We start from the raw sequence: 15,057 nt of genomic DNA, 5'->3' as shown, positions 1-15,057 counted from the left end.
CCCCCATCCCCCAACCCCCCATTCCCCAACCCCCCATCCCCCATCCCCCCATTCCCCAACCCCCCATCCCCCATCCCCCCATTCCCCAACCCCCCATCCCCCCATTCCCTCCCTCCATCTCTCTCCAATCTCTCTGATTCCTTCCCCACCTCCCCTTGGCCCCGCCCCCTCAGGTTGTTTTTCTCCCAATCCCCGCACTCTGATTGGTTCAGGTTTGTCGCTAACGTCCCCTCGATTGGCTGGTGGACCGCAAGGCAGCCAATGAGAATGGAGGGTTGAGAAATGGAGATGGAAAAGAAATAAAAGCAGGAGAGAGGGGGAAAGAGAAAAAAACAAAAAGGAGAAAGAGAGAGGGATCGATCCTGGAGAAGGAGAAGGTGCAGGAAGAGAGAGAGAGAGAGAGAGAGAGAGAGAGAGGAGCGCGGAGTGAGTGAGTGTGACAGAGGGAGAGGGAGAGGGAGCGCTGTCCAGTCCCGCAGCGGCTGCAGGTGAGTGCGGCAGCGGAGAAAGGCAGTGCCCAGCCCGGGCATGGAGCACCGAGAGCCGGCTACCGACCCCGGGGCAGAGACACAGACACAGACACAGACAGAGACCCCCTCCCCGGGCACTGGCACTGCGGAGGTCCCAGCGCACAGGGAAGGAGGGATGGGCAGACAGACAGATGGAGGGAGGGAGATAGGAAAGATAGAGAAGGGAGGTGGGGGATAGAGGGGGGATACAGGGAGGATACAGAGAGGGGGTACAGAAAGGGGATAAAGGGGGTACAGAGAGGGGGTACAGAAAGGGGATAGAGGGGTACAGAGATGGGGATAGAGGGGGTACAGAGAGGGAGTAAAGAGAGTGGGTACAGAGAGTAGGTACAGAGAGGAGATAGAGGGGGTACAGAGAGGGGTAAAGAGAGGGGGTAGAGAGAGGTGTAAAGACAGGAGATAGGGGGGTACAGAGAGGGGTAAAGAGAGGGGGTAGAGAGAGGCGTAAAGACAGGAGATAGAGGGGGGTACAGAGATTGGGTACAGGTAGGATATAGAGGGGGCAAAGAGGGAGTAGAGAGAGGGGTAAAGAGAGGAGATGGGGTAGAAAGAGGAGATAGAGAGGGGAGGTGGAGAGATAGAGGGGGATCGAGAGGGGACAGAGGGATTTGTCTGCAGTGTTTACAAAACACAAAGGAGAAAGGCAGAAGCAAGAGCAAGTGAGCGAGAGAGAAGCACATGAAGAGAAGGAGAGAGAGCTGATACTGAGAGGACAGTGAGGGGTGAGGGACTGGGTGGTAATGGAGGAAGGGTTGTGGGATATTGGGGCAGGTAAGTGCAGTGGGAGGTGGGGACGAGGTGAGAGAATGAGAGGGCAGGAGGTAAAAGGGGACAATCTCAGCAGGTCGGCAGCATGGGGGAGAGAGAAACAAAGTTCAGATTTCGGGTTCAGTCAGCCGCCTTCAGAACAGTGTTAACTCTGATTCTCTCTCCCCAGGTGCTGCCAGACCTGCTGAGATTGTCCAGCCATCTCGGTTTTTGTTTCTGATTTCCAACATCTGCAGTGTTTTGGTCTTTGGGAGATAAAGGAGCTACTGAGGGCAAGGAGGTAAGAGGAGGAAGATAGTGGCAAATCGAGGGGGGGGGCGGGGGGGAGAGAGCGCGAGAGAGAGAGAGGGTAAGGCAGAGATTGGAACTGTTGTGGAAATGGGGAAGGGTCTGGTTTGGTGTTTATTGGAGGGGTTGTACAGGGTAATGTTGGGAGGGGAGAATAGTCTATGACCCCCCCAGCCCCCTCCCCAACCAGCTACCAAGTCACATTTAAATGTGTTGTGTGTAATAGGGTCTGCCCCCTATGACCTAGGCTGTGTAACATTGGAAACCTGGTATTGACCCTCTACAGAGTGAGTGCACAGGAACGGGAATCAAATGGTGTAATCATCATGGAGCCACAGTCTTGGCTCATACCCGTGGGGTCTAATGCTGCGTGTGAAGGCTTTTTAATCATGCTTTTTTATAATTCACTCCTTACTTACAGATCTCTGTTCAATGGGGTGTGCTGACTGCAGGGTGCTGGACTGAAATATTGAAAATATCCAGTCTCCTGTACAGAGTGGGACCCCTGTCTCTGCTCCTGGCACACCATACCTACCCGGCACTGTCTTTAAAACTAAAATCTAAGTGACCATGAAGCTAAACAAGAGCAAGTTACATTTAAATAGTGCCTTTAATGTAGTGAGACATCCCAAGGAGCTTCACAGCAACATGAAACAGCAACGAGGGTTCCCAGCCACATGTCAGAGGTTAAAAAGCCAAAGGCTTGGTTGGTGAGGAGGTTTGAAGATGGTCTTAAAAGTGGAAATGGAGGTGGAGATACAGAGAGGTTCAGGGAGGGAATTCCACATCCTGGGATCGAGTCAATGGGAGACACAGCCACCAATGATAGAGCACTTTAAATCAAGGATCAACACATGACTGAGGTTGGAGACCTCAGAGGGTCAGAGGAGATTCCGCAGATTGGGAGGGTTCGGAGTTAGGGAGGGTTGGAGGTGGTTTAGGAGTTAGGGTGAAAGGGGTCAAAGGATAAGGAGGAAAAGTGGAAACAGGGCACTGTGTTGGAGGATTAGCCAATCTCCTATCAGGGAGCCAAATGGCCTACAGCTTCTGTATTAGGGTGGAGAAGATATTTCCACTGTGGGGAGGGGGAGAGGGGAACTAGGATTCTTCATCATTGATATAAACATTGAGGAGTATCGCAACAAGCCCTTCAGCCCACCAGGTCTGTGCTGACTATGCAACCATTCGAAACTAAACCCACCTGTCTGCACATGCTCCCTCTATAGTCTGCGTGTTCTTGTCTAAAAGCCTCTTAAACGTTGCAATCACATCTGCTCCCACCAGCCTCTCTCTCCATCGCTGAGAGGCTCCATCCCAGGGAACATCCTGGGGAATCTCCCCTGCACCCCCTCCCAGTGCAGTCACATCCCTCCTACAGCACGGTGACCAGAACTGCACACAGTCCTCCAGCTGTGACCTAACCAGGTCCTGTCCAGCTCCAACATCACCTCCCTGCTCTTCAAACCGATGCCATGACCAATAAAGGCTAGTCTTCCATACAACTCCTTAACCTTCCGTATATACCTGTCCCATCACCATCAGGAATCTGTGGTCAGGCTCCCCAATATCCCTCTGTCTCTCTGAGCTTCCTCGTGTCCAGCCATTCATTGTTTACTCCCTTCCCTTGTTCCCTTTTCCCAAGTGCACAGCCTCACAGTGATCAGTGTTCAACTCCATCTGCCATTGATCTGCCCATCTGACTAATCCATTTATATCTTCCTGGAACCCAAGGTATTTGTCCTTGTTACCAACCACCCAGGAAATTATTACATCACCCACAAATGTACTCATCACCACATCCCACCGACAACTCCACCACCCCCACATTGTTGCTTTCTTAGGTCACCAGGTCCTGAGAATAAATTGAAAGGAATTATTTACTGAGAGTGGAGAGAGAGTTCTGAGGAAGGGTCACCCAACCCTAAACGTTAACTCTGATTTCTCTCCACAGATCCTGCCTGAGCTTTTCCAGCAATTTCTGTTTTTGAATCACCTGAGAGGTAGTTTGAATGTGGGTGAGTCCGGACGGGATCTCAGACTGTTTCCCTCTTGGACTGGGTGGTTTGTAGACTAACTCCGAGGTTGGTGTTCTGAGGTGCACACACTCTCAGTGAGCAGAGAAACGGTTTGTGTTGACCCCTCTTCTGGAGGACTGCGCCCAGATCTGGTCACCCAGTTATAGGAAGGAGATTATCAAGCTGGAGAGGGTGCAGAAGGGATTTACCAGGATGTTGCCAGGTATGGGAGATTCGATCTATAAAGGAAGGCTGGATAGGCTGGGACTTTTTTCACTGGAGCATAGGAGGTTGAGGGATGACATGATAGAAGTTTATAAAATAATGAGGGGTATAGATAGAGCTAATGGTAGGTGTCTTTTCCCTAGGATGGGGGATTTTAAGAATAGGGGATGCATTTTTAAGATGAGGGGAGAGAGATTTAAAAAAGACATGAGGGGCAAATTATTTATACAAAAGGTGGTTCGCATGTTTAGATTTGATTACTTACAGTGTGGAAACAGGCCCTTCAGCCCCACAAGTCCACACCGACCCACAACCCACCCATACCCCTACATTTACCCCTTACCTAACACTACGGGCAATTTAGCATGGCCAATTCACCTGACCCGCACATCTTTGGACTGTGGGAGAAAACCGGAGCACCCGGAGGAAACCCACGCAGACACGGGGAGAACGTGCAAACTCCACACAGTCAGTCGCCTGAGGCGGGAATTGAACCCGGGTCTCAGGCGCTGTGAGGCAGCAGTGCTAACCACTGTGCCACCGTGTTATACAAACTTCCTGAGGAAGTGGTGGGTGTGGGTTCAGTTACAACGTTTAAAACACATTTGGATGGAGAAATAAATGGGAAAGGTTTGGAGGGATATGGGTCAGGAGCAGGTAGTTGGGACTAGTTTAGTTTGGGATTATGTTCAGCATGGACTGGTTGGGCTGAAGGGTCTGTTTCTGTGCTGGATGACCCCACAGGCCAGTGGCTGTCTGTTTCCAGTCGGTAGGGCTGGTTCTGATGGAACTCAGCAGGGTAAACAGTCAACTGAACATGTCCACCTCCCCCTCCCCTCCCCCTCTCTGCCCCCCACCCCATCCCCCTTGATCCCCCCCTTCACCAGTCTCCAGCCTCACTCTTCCTTCTGAGATTGTTTCCATGGAAACAGCAGCACTGTACACCGTGCTGTCTTGGGTTTAATACACAACTCGAAAAGTGGGAACCCTCTTTGATTAAGGGAGATCCTGCTTTTGCATTTATGTAGCACCTTTAATGTAGTGAAATGTCCCAAGCCTCTTCTGATGAGCAATGATCAAAGATACTTTGACATTGAGCCACAAGGGGAGATCCTTGGGATTGGTGGAAAACGAACCTTTTAGGGACCATCCGAAACTCTTTGCTGCATTGAACTAGGTTTACCTGCAATACTCTGTCCCTGAAGAAATACCCCACCCAGTTCTGTAAATACCCTGTTGTTCTGAGGCCAGTCTTTCCCCCGTGTGTAAGTGAGGCGCAATGTCCCTTACCTAGATTAGAGTGGTGCTGGAAAAGCACAGCAGGATAGCCAGCATCTGAGAAGCAGGAACATCGACGTTTCAGGCAAAAGCCCTTCATCAGGAAGGCTTCCAGCAACTGCAGACCTTGTTTTTACCTCGTAATGTCCCTTACCACCCATCGCTGTTTGTTCAGTGCCAATCCCACCGGCCCAGTGCCATCCCCTGTGGCTGAGTGCCATTCTCTGTGGGCAGATCTGTTGCCCCTCACAGGGGTGGGGATTTCAGAATTGACAACAACAGCCCCAGTCAGGGATATTTCTGGAGCTGTCATCTCATGGTGTCCTGTCTCCCACCTCCTTACCCAAGACCGTCCATGAGTCAGCCAATCCCCACTGCTGCTTGGACAGGAGTTAGACTGTCAGAGATGAGGATTAAACTCTCCCAAGCCTTGCAGTGATACTCGGAGGGCGTGTCTCGCCCTGTCTATAACACATAGCTTCACTGGCACTGAGTATCCACTTCATCCCTCTCTGGGGCACAGACCTGCTCGGGGACAACTCCTCAAGGAAGTCGCAGATTTGAGCAAAGTTTCTAGTGAGTGAGTCAATGAGGAATTTGTAAAAAACACAATGTTTATCAAGGGTTCCTATCAGTGAGAGGCTTCCAGACAACACTGTGTATCAGAATTCCTCCTGATAAGGCATGGGAATTTAAACACTACTGGACAACAACCGTTCGCAAGGTTGATGACAACAATTTTGTTTTTAGAAAGCTTGTGTCCTTCACCTAAAGCAGTGGTATCTGTGGAGAGAATCTCAAAAAGATTAGATCCAAAAGACCATGCCACAAAGACACACCAAATTAAAAATAATTTAACAAAGTTAATTATCAGAGTTCAACCAGACAACAGTCCAAAACCTCAGTCTCATATCTGAGGCCAGCTGAAGATATGGGCTTGCTGACTGTAAGCAGGAACACAATTTCAATATCAGAGAATTATGCTGACACAGTAAGTAGAAAGCTTTATGGGGCATTATAACCACAATCTGAAAAAGTTAAGCATTTACGTCTTCAGTCACATGTGATAACGTCTCATTCGCAGGCTGGGACGGACACATATAAAAACAAGCTGAAAGCAATTGGAGTTCCTCTTCCTCATTAAACCCCAGCCAACTCGGGTGGAGCGTGCTCCTCTGTCAGTGACCAGGTAGGTACAGGAGAACACCGTCATACCCCAGTGAGGGTCAGTGTGTGGGTGGGACTGTACCCCAGTGAGGGTCAGTGTGTGTGTGTGTGTGGGACGGTACCCCAGTGAGGGTCAGTGTGTGGGTGGGACTGTACCCCAGTGAGGGTCAGTGTGTGTGTGTGGGACGGTACCCCAGTGAGAGTCAGTGTGTGGGTGTGGGACGGTACCCCAGTGAGGGTCAGTGTGTGGGTGGGACTGTACCCCAGTGAGGGTCAGTGTGTGTGTGTGGGACGGTACCCCAGTGAGGGTCAGTGTGTGGGTGGGACTGTACCCCAGTGAGGGTCAGTGTGTGTGTGTGGGACGGTACCCCAGTGAGGGTCAGTGTGTGGGTGGGACTATACCCCAGTGAGAGTCAGTGTGTGGGTGTGGGACGGTACCCCACTGAGGGTCAGTGTGTGTGTGTGTGTGTGGGACTGTACCCCAGTGAGGGTTAGTGTGTGTGTGTGTGTGTGGGGACGGTACCCCAGTGAGGGTCAGTGTGTGTGTGTGTGGGACGGTACCCCACTGAGGGTCAGTGTGTGTGTGTGTGTGTGGGACGGTACCCCACTGAGGGTCAGTGTGTGTGTGTGTGTGTGGGACGGTACCCCACTGAGGGTCAGTGTGTGTGTGTGTGTGTGTGTGTGTGTGTGTGTGTGTGTGTGTGTGTGTGTGTGTGTGTGGGACGGTACCCCACTGAGGGTCAGTGTGTGTGTGTGTGTGTGGGACGGTACCCCACTGAGGGTCAGTGTGTGTGTGTGTGTGTGGGACGGTACCCCACTGAGGGTCAGTGTGTGTGTGTGTGTGTGGGACGGTACCCCACTGAGGGTCAGTGTGTGTGTGTGTGTGTGTGTGTGTGTGTGTGTGGGACGGTACCCCACTGAGGGTCAGTGTGTGTGTGTGTGTGTGTGTGTGTGTGATGTGAGTATGTTTTCCCTGTATCTGACCCTGTGCAGTTCCAGCTCCTGCAGTGGCACGATGGCTCCTACCCTGGCGACAGCTCACCGTCGGCGCTGGTGGATGGCATGTACAGCCGTGCTGGAAAACCTACTGTTCTCCGCCGTGCTCCTGGGCTGGGGCTCGCTGCTCCTCATGTTAAAGTCCGAGGGTTTCTACTCATACCTCTGTGAGGAACCAGGTGAGGGTCAATCTCGCATCTCCCCTCCATGCTGCGCGTGCGGGTTCAGCACTGCAACAACTACATTCCTCAAGCACCCTACATATCTTCATCATGTTCCAAAGCAATTGACAGCCGAACAGGTACTGCTTTCCTTTGGAAGCCTTGTCACTGTAGGAATGTGAGAAGAGCAGCCAGGGTTCACACAGCAAGATCCCACAAGCAGCAACACAAAGACATGAGCACCTGTTTTCAGTGATGTTGGCTGACAGCGTGGCGCTCCCTCGGCGCGGACCCTCTGACAGCGCGGCGCTCCCTCGGCGTGGACTCTGTGACAGTGTGGCGCTGTATTGTATGTGAGTGGATGTTTGGACCCTGTGACAGTGCGGCACTTCCTCAGCACTGACCCTGTGACAGTGCGGCACTTCCTCAGCACTGACCCTGTGACAGTGCGGCGCTCCCTCGGCGTGGACCCTGTGACAGTGCGGCACTCCCTCGGCGTGGACCCTGTGACAGTGCGGCACTCCCTCGGCGTGGACCCTGTGACAGTGCGGCACTGTGTTGTATGTGAGTGGATGTTAGGACCCTGTGGGCTGACAGCAGCTTGCCCCTGTGAGTGGCTGCGGGTGAAAGTTGCAAAGTAACTCGAGAGATTTGACAGCGATGGCGCTGGAAGTCTGTCCCCTATGTCCTGGCAGCATCCCTCTGTCAGCCCTCCAATGCAGAGAGCCTGGCATCATTGTGGGAATTGTACCGTGCACAAATTAACTTCCTAATTTCTGACATTACAACAGGACGCGTCCTTCATAAACAGCCAATCTGCTGTCAAGTGCTTTGGGACATGCTGAGGTGCCAAAAGGTTGCCATGGAAATGCATGTCTTTCCCTCTCTTTTGTAATAAAGCACCATATTCTCACCCCCAAACAAAGTGCCTGGTGGACTCTGGCTATCCATCTGTTGAGGCATCACACCTTGACTCTGTGTGGCCCTGGTCCCTCATTTCCTCACCTATCCCTGTCACTGATCCTGATGATCCGAAGGGCCCAGTCACCCACTGAGCCGAGACTTTATGGATCTCTGGGTCAGTGTAGGTGATTCGTTTTGATGTGTGAGGGAAGGGGTCTCCTCAATCCCTTGGCTCAGGAACACGGTTTGAACCGTGTGTGTCATCGAGGTTATTGTGAATCCCATTGTAATAAACTGCGGTGAGGGTGATGTGAGCCAGTGCTCATTACCCTCCTCTTCTCGGGGTTAGAGTCCAGAACTTTAATTGGCATATTTGACTGGGTAAGGAATGTTCTGTCTGTGATTTCTCTGTCACCTCCCTCAGTGTTGATAAGGTCAGTGCAGTAAAACTATTTGTCAAAGATAATTCTTTACTTGTTAATTAACTGGAAACTGATTTGTGTTCAATATAAAAAAACGCTGAACTCATCAAAAACAAAGACTGCCCTTTGACCTGCAGCAGCACAGATACCAAAAACAACCCAGTTCATGTCAATCAAATTGAAACTCGGTCGAAGCTGCCACTGGGAACAATGTGACGAGGTATTCCACCAGGGGAGCATCAACATGTCAAATATAAGAGCAACAAGGGGCAGGATCTGGCTGCATTTCTATAGCATCATTCCTAATGTCACAAAGTGCATCACTGCAAAGGAATTGACTGTCAAATCACTGGGAAAACACACTCAACAGGCGCTCCCTCAGCGCTGACCCTCCGACAGTGCGGCGCTCCCTCAGCGCTGACCCTCCGACAGTGCGGTGCTCCCTCAGCGCTGACCCTCCGACAGTACGGTGCTCCCTCAGTACTGACCCTCCGACAATGCGGTGCTCCCTCAGTACTGACCCTCCGACAATGTGGTGCTCCCTCAGTGCTCTGCTCATTAACAAAGGGTACAATTGACCCCACGTTGTGTAGCTGTACATGGCCATTCCCAGTGCTGAATGGGTGAATGCAAAGATCAATAAAGGGCAGAATTGGTGGTGATGCCTGTGTGGGTGAATGGTCTTCTACCTTGAATAGGTTAATGAGCAGGTCAGGCAGCATCCAAGGAGCAGGTGAATTGACGTTTCGGGCATGTGCCCTGCTTCATTCCTGAAGAAGGGCTTATGTCCGAAACGTCGATTCTCCTGCTCCTTGGATGCTGCCTGACCTGCTGCGCTTTTCCAGCAACATATTTTCAGCTCTGATCTCCAGCATCTGCAGACCTCACTTTCTCCTAAGTTAATGAGCAGTAGTGCAACCTAGTGTCATTGAATCCCGACAGTGCAGACTGAGGCCATTTGGCCCATCAAGTCTATACTGGCCCTCCCACCTACCCCCTTAATCCTGCCTAATCTTCTTAGCCTGGACGTCCCTGGACACCAAGAGTGATTTTTCATGGCCATCCCACCATCTTTGGACTGTGGGAGAAAATGGAGCACCCGGAGGAAACCCACGCAGACACGGGGAGAATGTGCAAACTCCACACAGACAGTCACCTGAGGGTGGAATCAAACCCGGGTCCCTGGTTCTGGGAGGCAGCGGTGCTAACCACTGAGCCACTCATGGGAGACTCTGGAAGCTTCCTTCCTGAGACTGTAAGCTCCAATGTATGGCACATCATGTCCATTCAGAATCTCATAGAAAGATTGTGGGAAATAAGCAACAATTTGAGTTGGTTGACCATGGGAGGGGTCTGGCACTGTGAGGGACAGTCCTAGAGTTCAGGGTTAACGCTCTGGGTCCTCCGACTCTGGAGAGTTTTTAAGGCCTATTGCAGGCTGATCTCAGGAGATGGAGGGAAAGGGCACTTTTCCAATGTTCATTGTGACACTTGTAAAGGCACACTCTGTCTGGGGGGGGGGGCTGGAGGGGAACATACTCTCCATGTTCCTCCTTTGCGAAGTACAACACCCCCTCCCACTCACCCCTACACCTCTTCCTCTCTCACTCACCCACCCCCCACACCCCTCCCATTCTCAACCACCCCCCCACTCTCTCACCCACCCCCACACCACTCCCTCTCTCTCATCCATCCCCCCACTCTCCTCCCTCTCTCTCACCCACCCCCCCCACACTCCTCCCTCTCTCTCACCCACCCCTCCGCTCCCCTCCCTCTCTCTCATCCATCCCCCCCCAATCCTCTCCCTCTCTCTCACCCATCCCCCAACTCCCCTCCCACTCTCACCCACCCCCAACTCCGCTCCCTCTCTCACCCACCCTCCCACACCCCTCCCACTCTCACCCACCCCAACTCCCCTCCCTCTCTCACCCACCCTCCCACACCCCTCCCTCTCTCACCTACCCCCATCCCTCCCTCTCCCCCTCTCTCTCTCTTCTCCCCCCCCCCCCCAACTCTGCGTCCATTACAAAGTGGGCTTCCCTCCTGATCTCAATGAATCCTGCGGTTTTGAATGTCACCAACCCCCTGCCCAGTTCAGAGTGTTCATGTGTGATGATAATCTGATACGTAGTCTCCCAGTGAACAGGTCTGTCCTGATTTGAGTTTTGAAGTCCTGTAACAGAATATTGTGAATAACACACAGGAACGGATTGAGCAGAGACGGTGACCTCTGGGTGGAGTGTCCCCTGGGCCATTGTCTGACTGTGTGGAGTATTCACTGACCTGGTTTCCCTTTGCTCTGTGTGAAAAGCAGCTCGGATTAAATCACCCTGATTTACTGACTGGTCCGGAGCTCTCCAGGTTGTTGGGATGGGCGGGGGAGGTCTGTATCTGTGTGCTTTTAGACAGGAGGGAGGGAGAGCGCCCACCAAACCATTCCACTGTGGGAGGGTTCATTTCTGTGGCATTGAAATTCACTAACCCTGTACCCAACACAGAATACCATTAGTTACTCAGAGAAACAGGATGAACTGGCAATGTAGATCCAGTCACTGCTGGGAGACAGCTAATGATTCAGCCAAACTGTGCACAGATTGATCCCCAAAACAGATCAAATTAACCACAGCGTCAGTTGCATAACCATCAATCCAAGAAATCAGAAACATTGAATCCCTGAGAGTGCGGCGCTCCCTCAGCGCTGACCCTCCGACAGTGCCCACTCCCTCAGCGCTGACCCTCCGACAGTGCCCACTCCCTCAGCGCTGACCCTCCGACAGTGCGGCGCTTCCTCAGCGCTGACCCTCCGACAGTGCGGCGCTCCCTCAGCGCTGACCCTCCGACAGTGCCCACTCCCTCAGCGCTGACCCTCCGACAGTGCGGCGCTTCCTCAGCGCTGACCCTCCGACAGTGCGGCGCTCCCTCAGCGCTGACCCTCCGACAGTGCCCACTCCCTCAGCGCTGACCCGCCGACAGTGCGGCGCTCCCTCAGCGCTGACCCTCTGACAGTGCGGCGCTCCCTCAGCACTGACCCCCCCCCCCCGTCACTGGGTGTGTCAGCCTGGGTTCCTGCCCAGGTTTGTGACGTGATGGAGTGTTCATTGACTGAGCCATGGTTGACAGGTGTGTGTTTACTCTGGGGCGACTGTGTTAGGATGGGACACTGGGATCTGGGACGATGTGTGCTCAGAGAAAGCTGAGAATCGAGATGCTGAGTGATTGCCTGTGTTGATTACCCAGGGATGAGAATCAGTCGGTGACTCAGTACTTCTGGCTGTGTGCTGCATTGGCCGCTTTCTGAGAGCACCATGTGACGGGGTGCTGCAGCCGTGGACTGGTCCAAACTGGATCAACACTTGTTTTGTTCCAAAGCCTGTCTGCTTCCTCAATGCCACCGTACTGCTGATTACACCGTGCTCTTGCTCAACAGTAAAACTGCCAGCTCCGCAAAATCCACACGGGAGACACAGGGAGGGAGATACCGAGCAAAAGAGAATGCAGGAATAGTGGAGAGAGAGAGAGAGAGAGATGGAAAGGGAGAGTGAATAAGAGAGAGTGAGAGAGCAGGCAAAAGAGGGATAGAGAGAGAGTGAGAGTGACTGAGCAAGAGGTAGGCAGTGAGAGAGGGGAATTGATGGAGAGTGTGAGGGGCAGGGAGGGAGGGAGGTGGAGAGTCGGTGTGATAGGGAGGATTGCATCGATGTTATCCTGTTTCTGCCCCTACCTGCACCCCGACCCAACCCTGATAGTTTCACCAGGGACTGGAGAGGAGGTTATATCAGCAGGGACAAACTCGCTGGGCCCAGTATTTATTGCCCTGTCCCTAGTTGCCCCTTGAGAAGGTGGGGGTGAGCTGCCCTCTTGAACCTCTGCAGTCCATGTGCTATGGGTTGACCCACAATGTCCTTAGGGAGGGAATTCCAGGATTTTGACCCAGTTATTTCCAAGTCAAGAGGGGAACTTGGGGGTGGGGGTTGGGGGGTGGTGGGGGGGAGGTGGTGTTCCTATGTACCTGCTGCCCTCCTCCTTCCAGAGAGAGGTGGTTGTGGCTTTGGAAGGTGCTGTCTGAGGGTTGAATGTATTCAAGACAGAGACTGACGGAGACAGACTGCAATCACCAGGGGATATGGAGGGCAGTGCAGGCACATGGTGTTGAAGATCCCACTGAATGACGCAGTGGGTATGATGGGCTGAATGGCCTCTTTCAGTTTCTTGCGTCATGTTCAATGTTGCCTCTGTATTGGTCACATAGCCAGGGCACAGTGTAGTGTCCAGTAGCAGGTCACCATGACCTTGGAGATGGTCAGTGTGTGAACCACCCAGGCTGGTAACCAGGGAAACCCCTCACACCGCCCCCTGCCCTGCCCCCTCTGTCTCTCACATTCTGCCTGGCTCCTGTCTCACTGGCAGCTCCCCCCACTTTACTCATCCCTCTCTCTCTCTGTCTCTCGTCATTCCTCTCTCTCGTCATTCCTCTCTCTCTCTCTCCGTTTCTCTGTTCCTATCTCATTCTGCCAGTATGACTCAGTCTGTGGTTCTCTCTGCTTTGCTGAGTCTGTTATTACTTTTTAGTGTTGATCAGTTTCTGACCTTTTCCCCATTTTCCTGTTGCTGGGTTGTACAGCAGCAATTCTGTAAATGTGGAACGGGGAGGGCAGGTGGCTGCAGGATTGGGTTGAAGACAGTTAGTGATTGGGGGGGTGGGTGGTGTATGGGTACTCAGGTTCAGAGAGGGCTGTCATCCAGTGGGGCAGTGTTCCTGAGAGGTGTCTCGGTCTGTGTGTGTGTGTGTGTGTGTTTGTCTGTGCCTATGTGTGTCTGTCTGTGTGAGTGCCTGTATGTATGTGTGTCTGTTTGTGTGAGTCTGTGTGTGTCTATATGTATGTGTGTCTGTCTATGTGAGTGTCTGTGTCTATGTATGTCTGTGTGTGTGTGTCTCTGTGTGAGTGAGTGTGAGGTCAATAGTTGGTCCTGACTGGGAGTGATTCAGATCCTTAGCCTGAGAGCCCCACTCCCACTGGGATGGGGGCAGTGTCTGCTCTGGGAAAGGTCAAGGTTTGGGGAAACAGTCTGGAAGGTCAGGGGTCCAGTGGTAAACAGATCCTGTGTTGACGAGCTGCAGTTGAAGTTGTTATGTGAGCAGCCTGTCTCTAAGCAGTTTTTAAATGCAGTTGGTTCCTTTCTGTGACCAGGATTGGCAGAGTTCAGGGACGTATTATATCTCAACGTGGAATACCTCATCGCCTGCCCTGTTTACCACCAACACCGAGACTCTACATGGACAGGACAGGATCACTGTTTCTGTATCCCTCTCTCTCACATAGACACAAACACAGACACACCGAGACAGACAGACACACATAGACACTGACAGTCAGTCACACAGACGGACACACACACTGACAAAGACACTCACAGTGACAGACCCAGAGACACATGGATAGACAGAGACTCCCTCACACACAGTAACGTCCTGGCCCAGCATTAGGAGCTGATTGCCAACAAACACGAAGGAATCTGAGGGACGCACGACTCACCGGGCTCAGTCTGGATAGAGCAACATGACAGAGTCACAGTGCTGCCCCTTGCTGAGTGTGGATCCCACCCCCAGTACTCCCCCTCCCCAAAGCCCCCCCCCCACCAGAGAACACCCGATTCTGTTGCAGGACATGGACCTGCTACAAGGCCAGTCTAGACACATCTCCGACACACCAGGAACCGTTCAAGGAAGAAAGATTTGCATTTTGATGGTGCCTACCCCTTCCCTAATTACAGACAAGATCATTCACAGCTGGAGGTGTGTCTGAAGTCTCACTGTTGTCATTACGGTAACATAGCAGCTCACTGGAGCAGAGTAAATGCCAGTAGACAGCAATGACAGACTGACAACGCAGAGTAAACCCAGGGCATGGAGAGAGCTCTCACCTGCTCCACCTCGAAACACTGAGAGGGAACATCCTCACTCCTCTGGAATGGCATCAAGTTCACACCTTATTCAGCAGACAGGCCCTCCGACAGTGCGGCGCTCCCTCAGCACTGACCCCTCCGACAGTGCGGCGCTCCCTCAGCACTGACCCCTCCGACAGTGCGGCGCTCCCTCAGCACTGACCCCTCCGACAGTGCGGCACTCCCTCAGCACTGACCCCTCCGACAGTGCGGCACTCCCTCAGCACTGACCCCTCCGACAGTGCGGCACTCCCTCAGCACTGACCCCTCCGACAGTGCGGCACTCCCTCAGCACTGACCCCTCCGACAGTGCGGCACTCCCTCAGCACTGACCCCTCCGACAGTGCGGCACTCCCTCAGC

General features: G+C 52.8%; 1 protein-coding gene across 4 annotated transcripts in view; it reads left to right on the top strand.

Moving 5' to 3' along the window:
- Nucleotides 1-318: 318 nt before the first annotated feature.
- The window catches only part of slc43a2a (solute carrier family 43 member 2a), a 37,551-nt gene continuing 22,812 nt past the window's right edge, over nt 319-15,057 (top strand). Inside the window, exons 1-4 of one of the 4 annotated variants that reach the window (XM_060848464.1) lie at nt 319-377; nt 1,468-1,578; nt 6,189-6,293; nt 7,265-7,446. In XM_060848464.1, coding sequence (XP_060704447.1) covers nt 7,287-7,446 — 160 coding nt within the window. In that variant the 5' untranslated portion in view covers nt 319-377; nt 1,468-1,578; nt 6,189-6,293; nt 7,265-7,286. Of the gene's footprint in view, nt 489-1,467; nt 1,579-6,188; nt 6,294-7,264; nt 7,447-15,057 lie in introns of all 4 variants that reach the window. The other 3 variants (XM_060848462.1, XM_060848461.1, XM_060848463.1) reach the window with 3 other exon arrangements.

This window comes from Hemiscyllium ocellatum, chromosome 31, assembly GCF_020745735.1.
Source record: "Hemiscyllium ocellatum isolate sHemOce1 chromosome 31, sHemOce1.pat.X.cur, whole genome shotgun sequence".
NCBI lineage: Eukaryota > Metazoa > Chordata > Chondrichthyes > Orectolobiformes > Hemiscylliidae > Hemiscyllium > Hemiscyllium ocellatum.
Note: the sequence above shows the minus strand (reverse complement) of the source record. Positions and strands in the feature narration are given on the sequence as shown.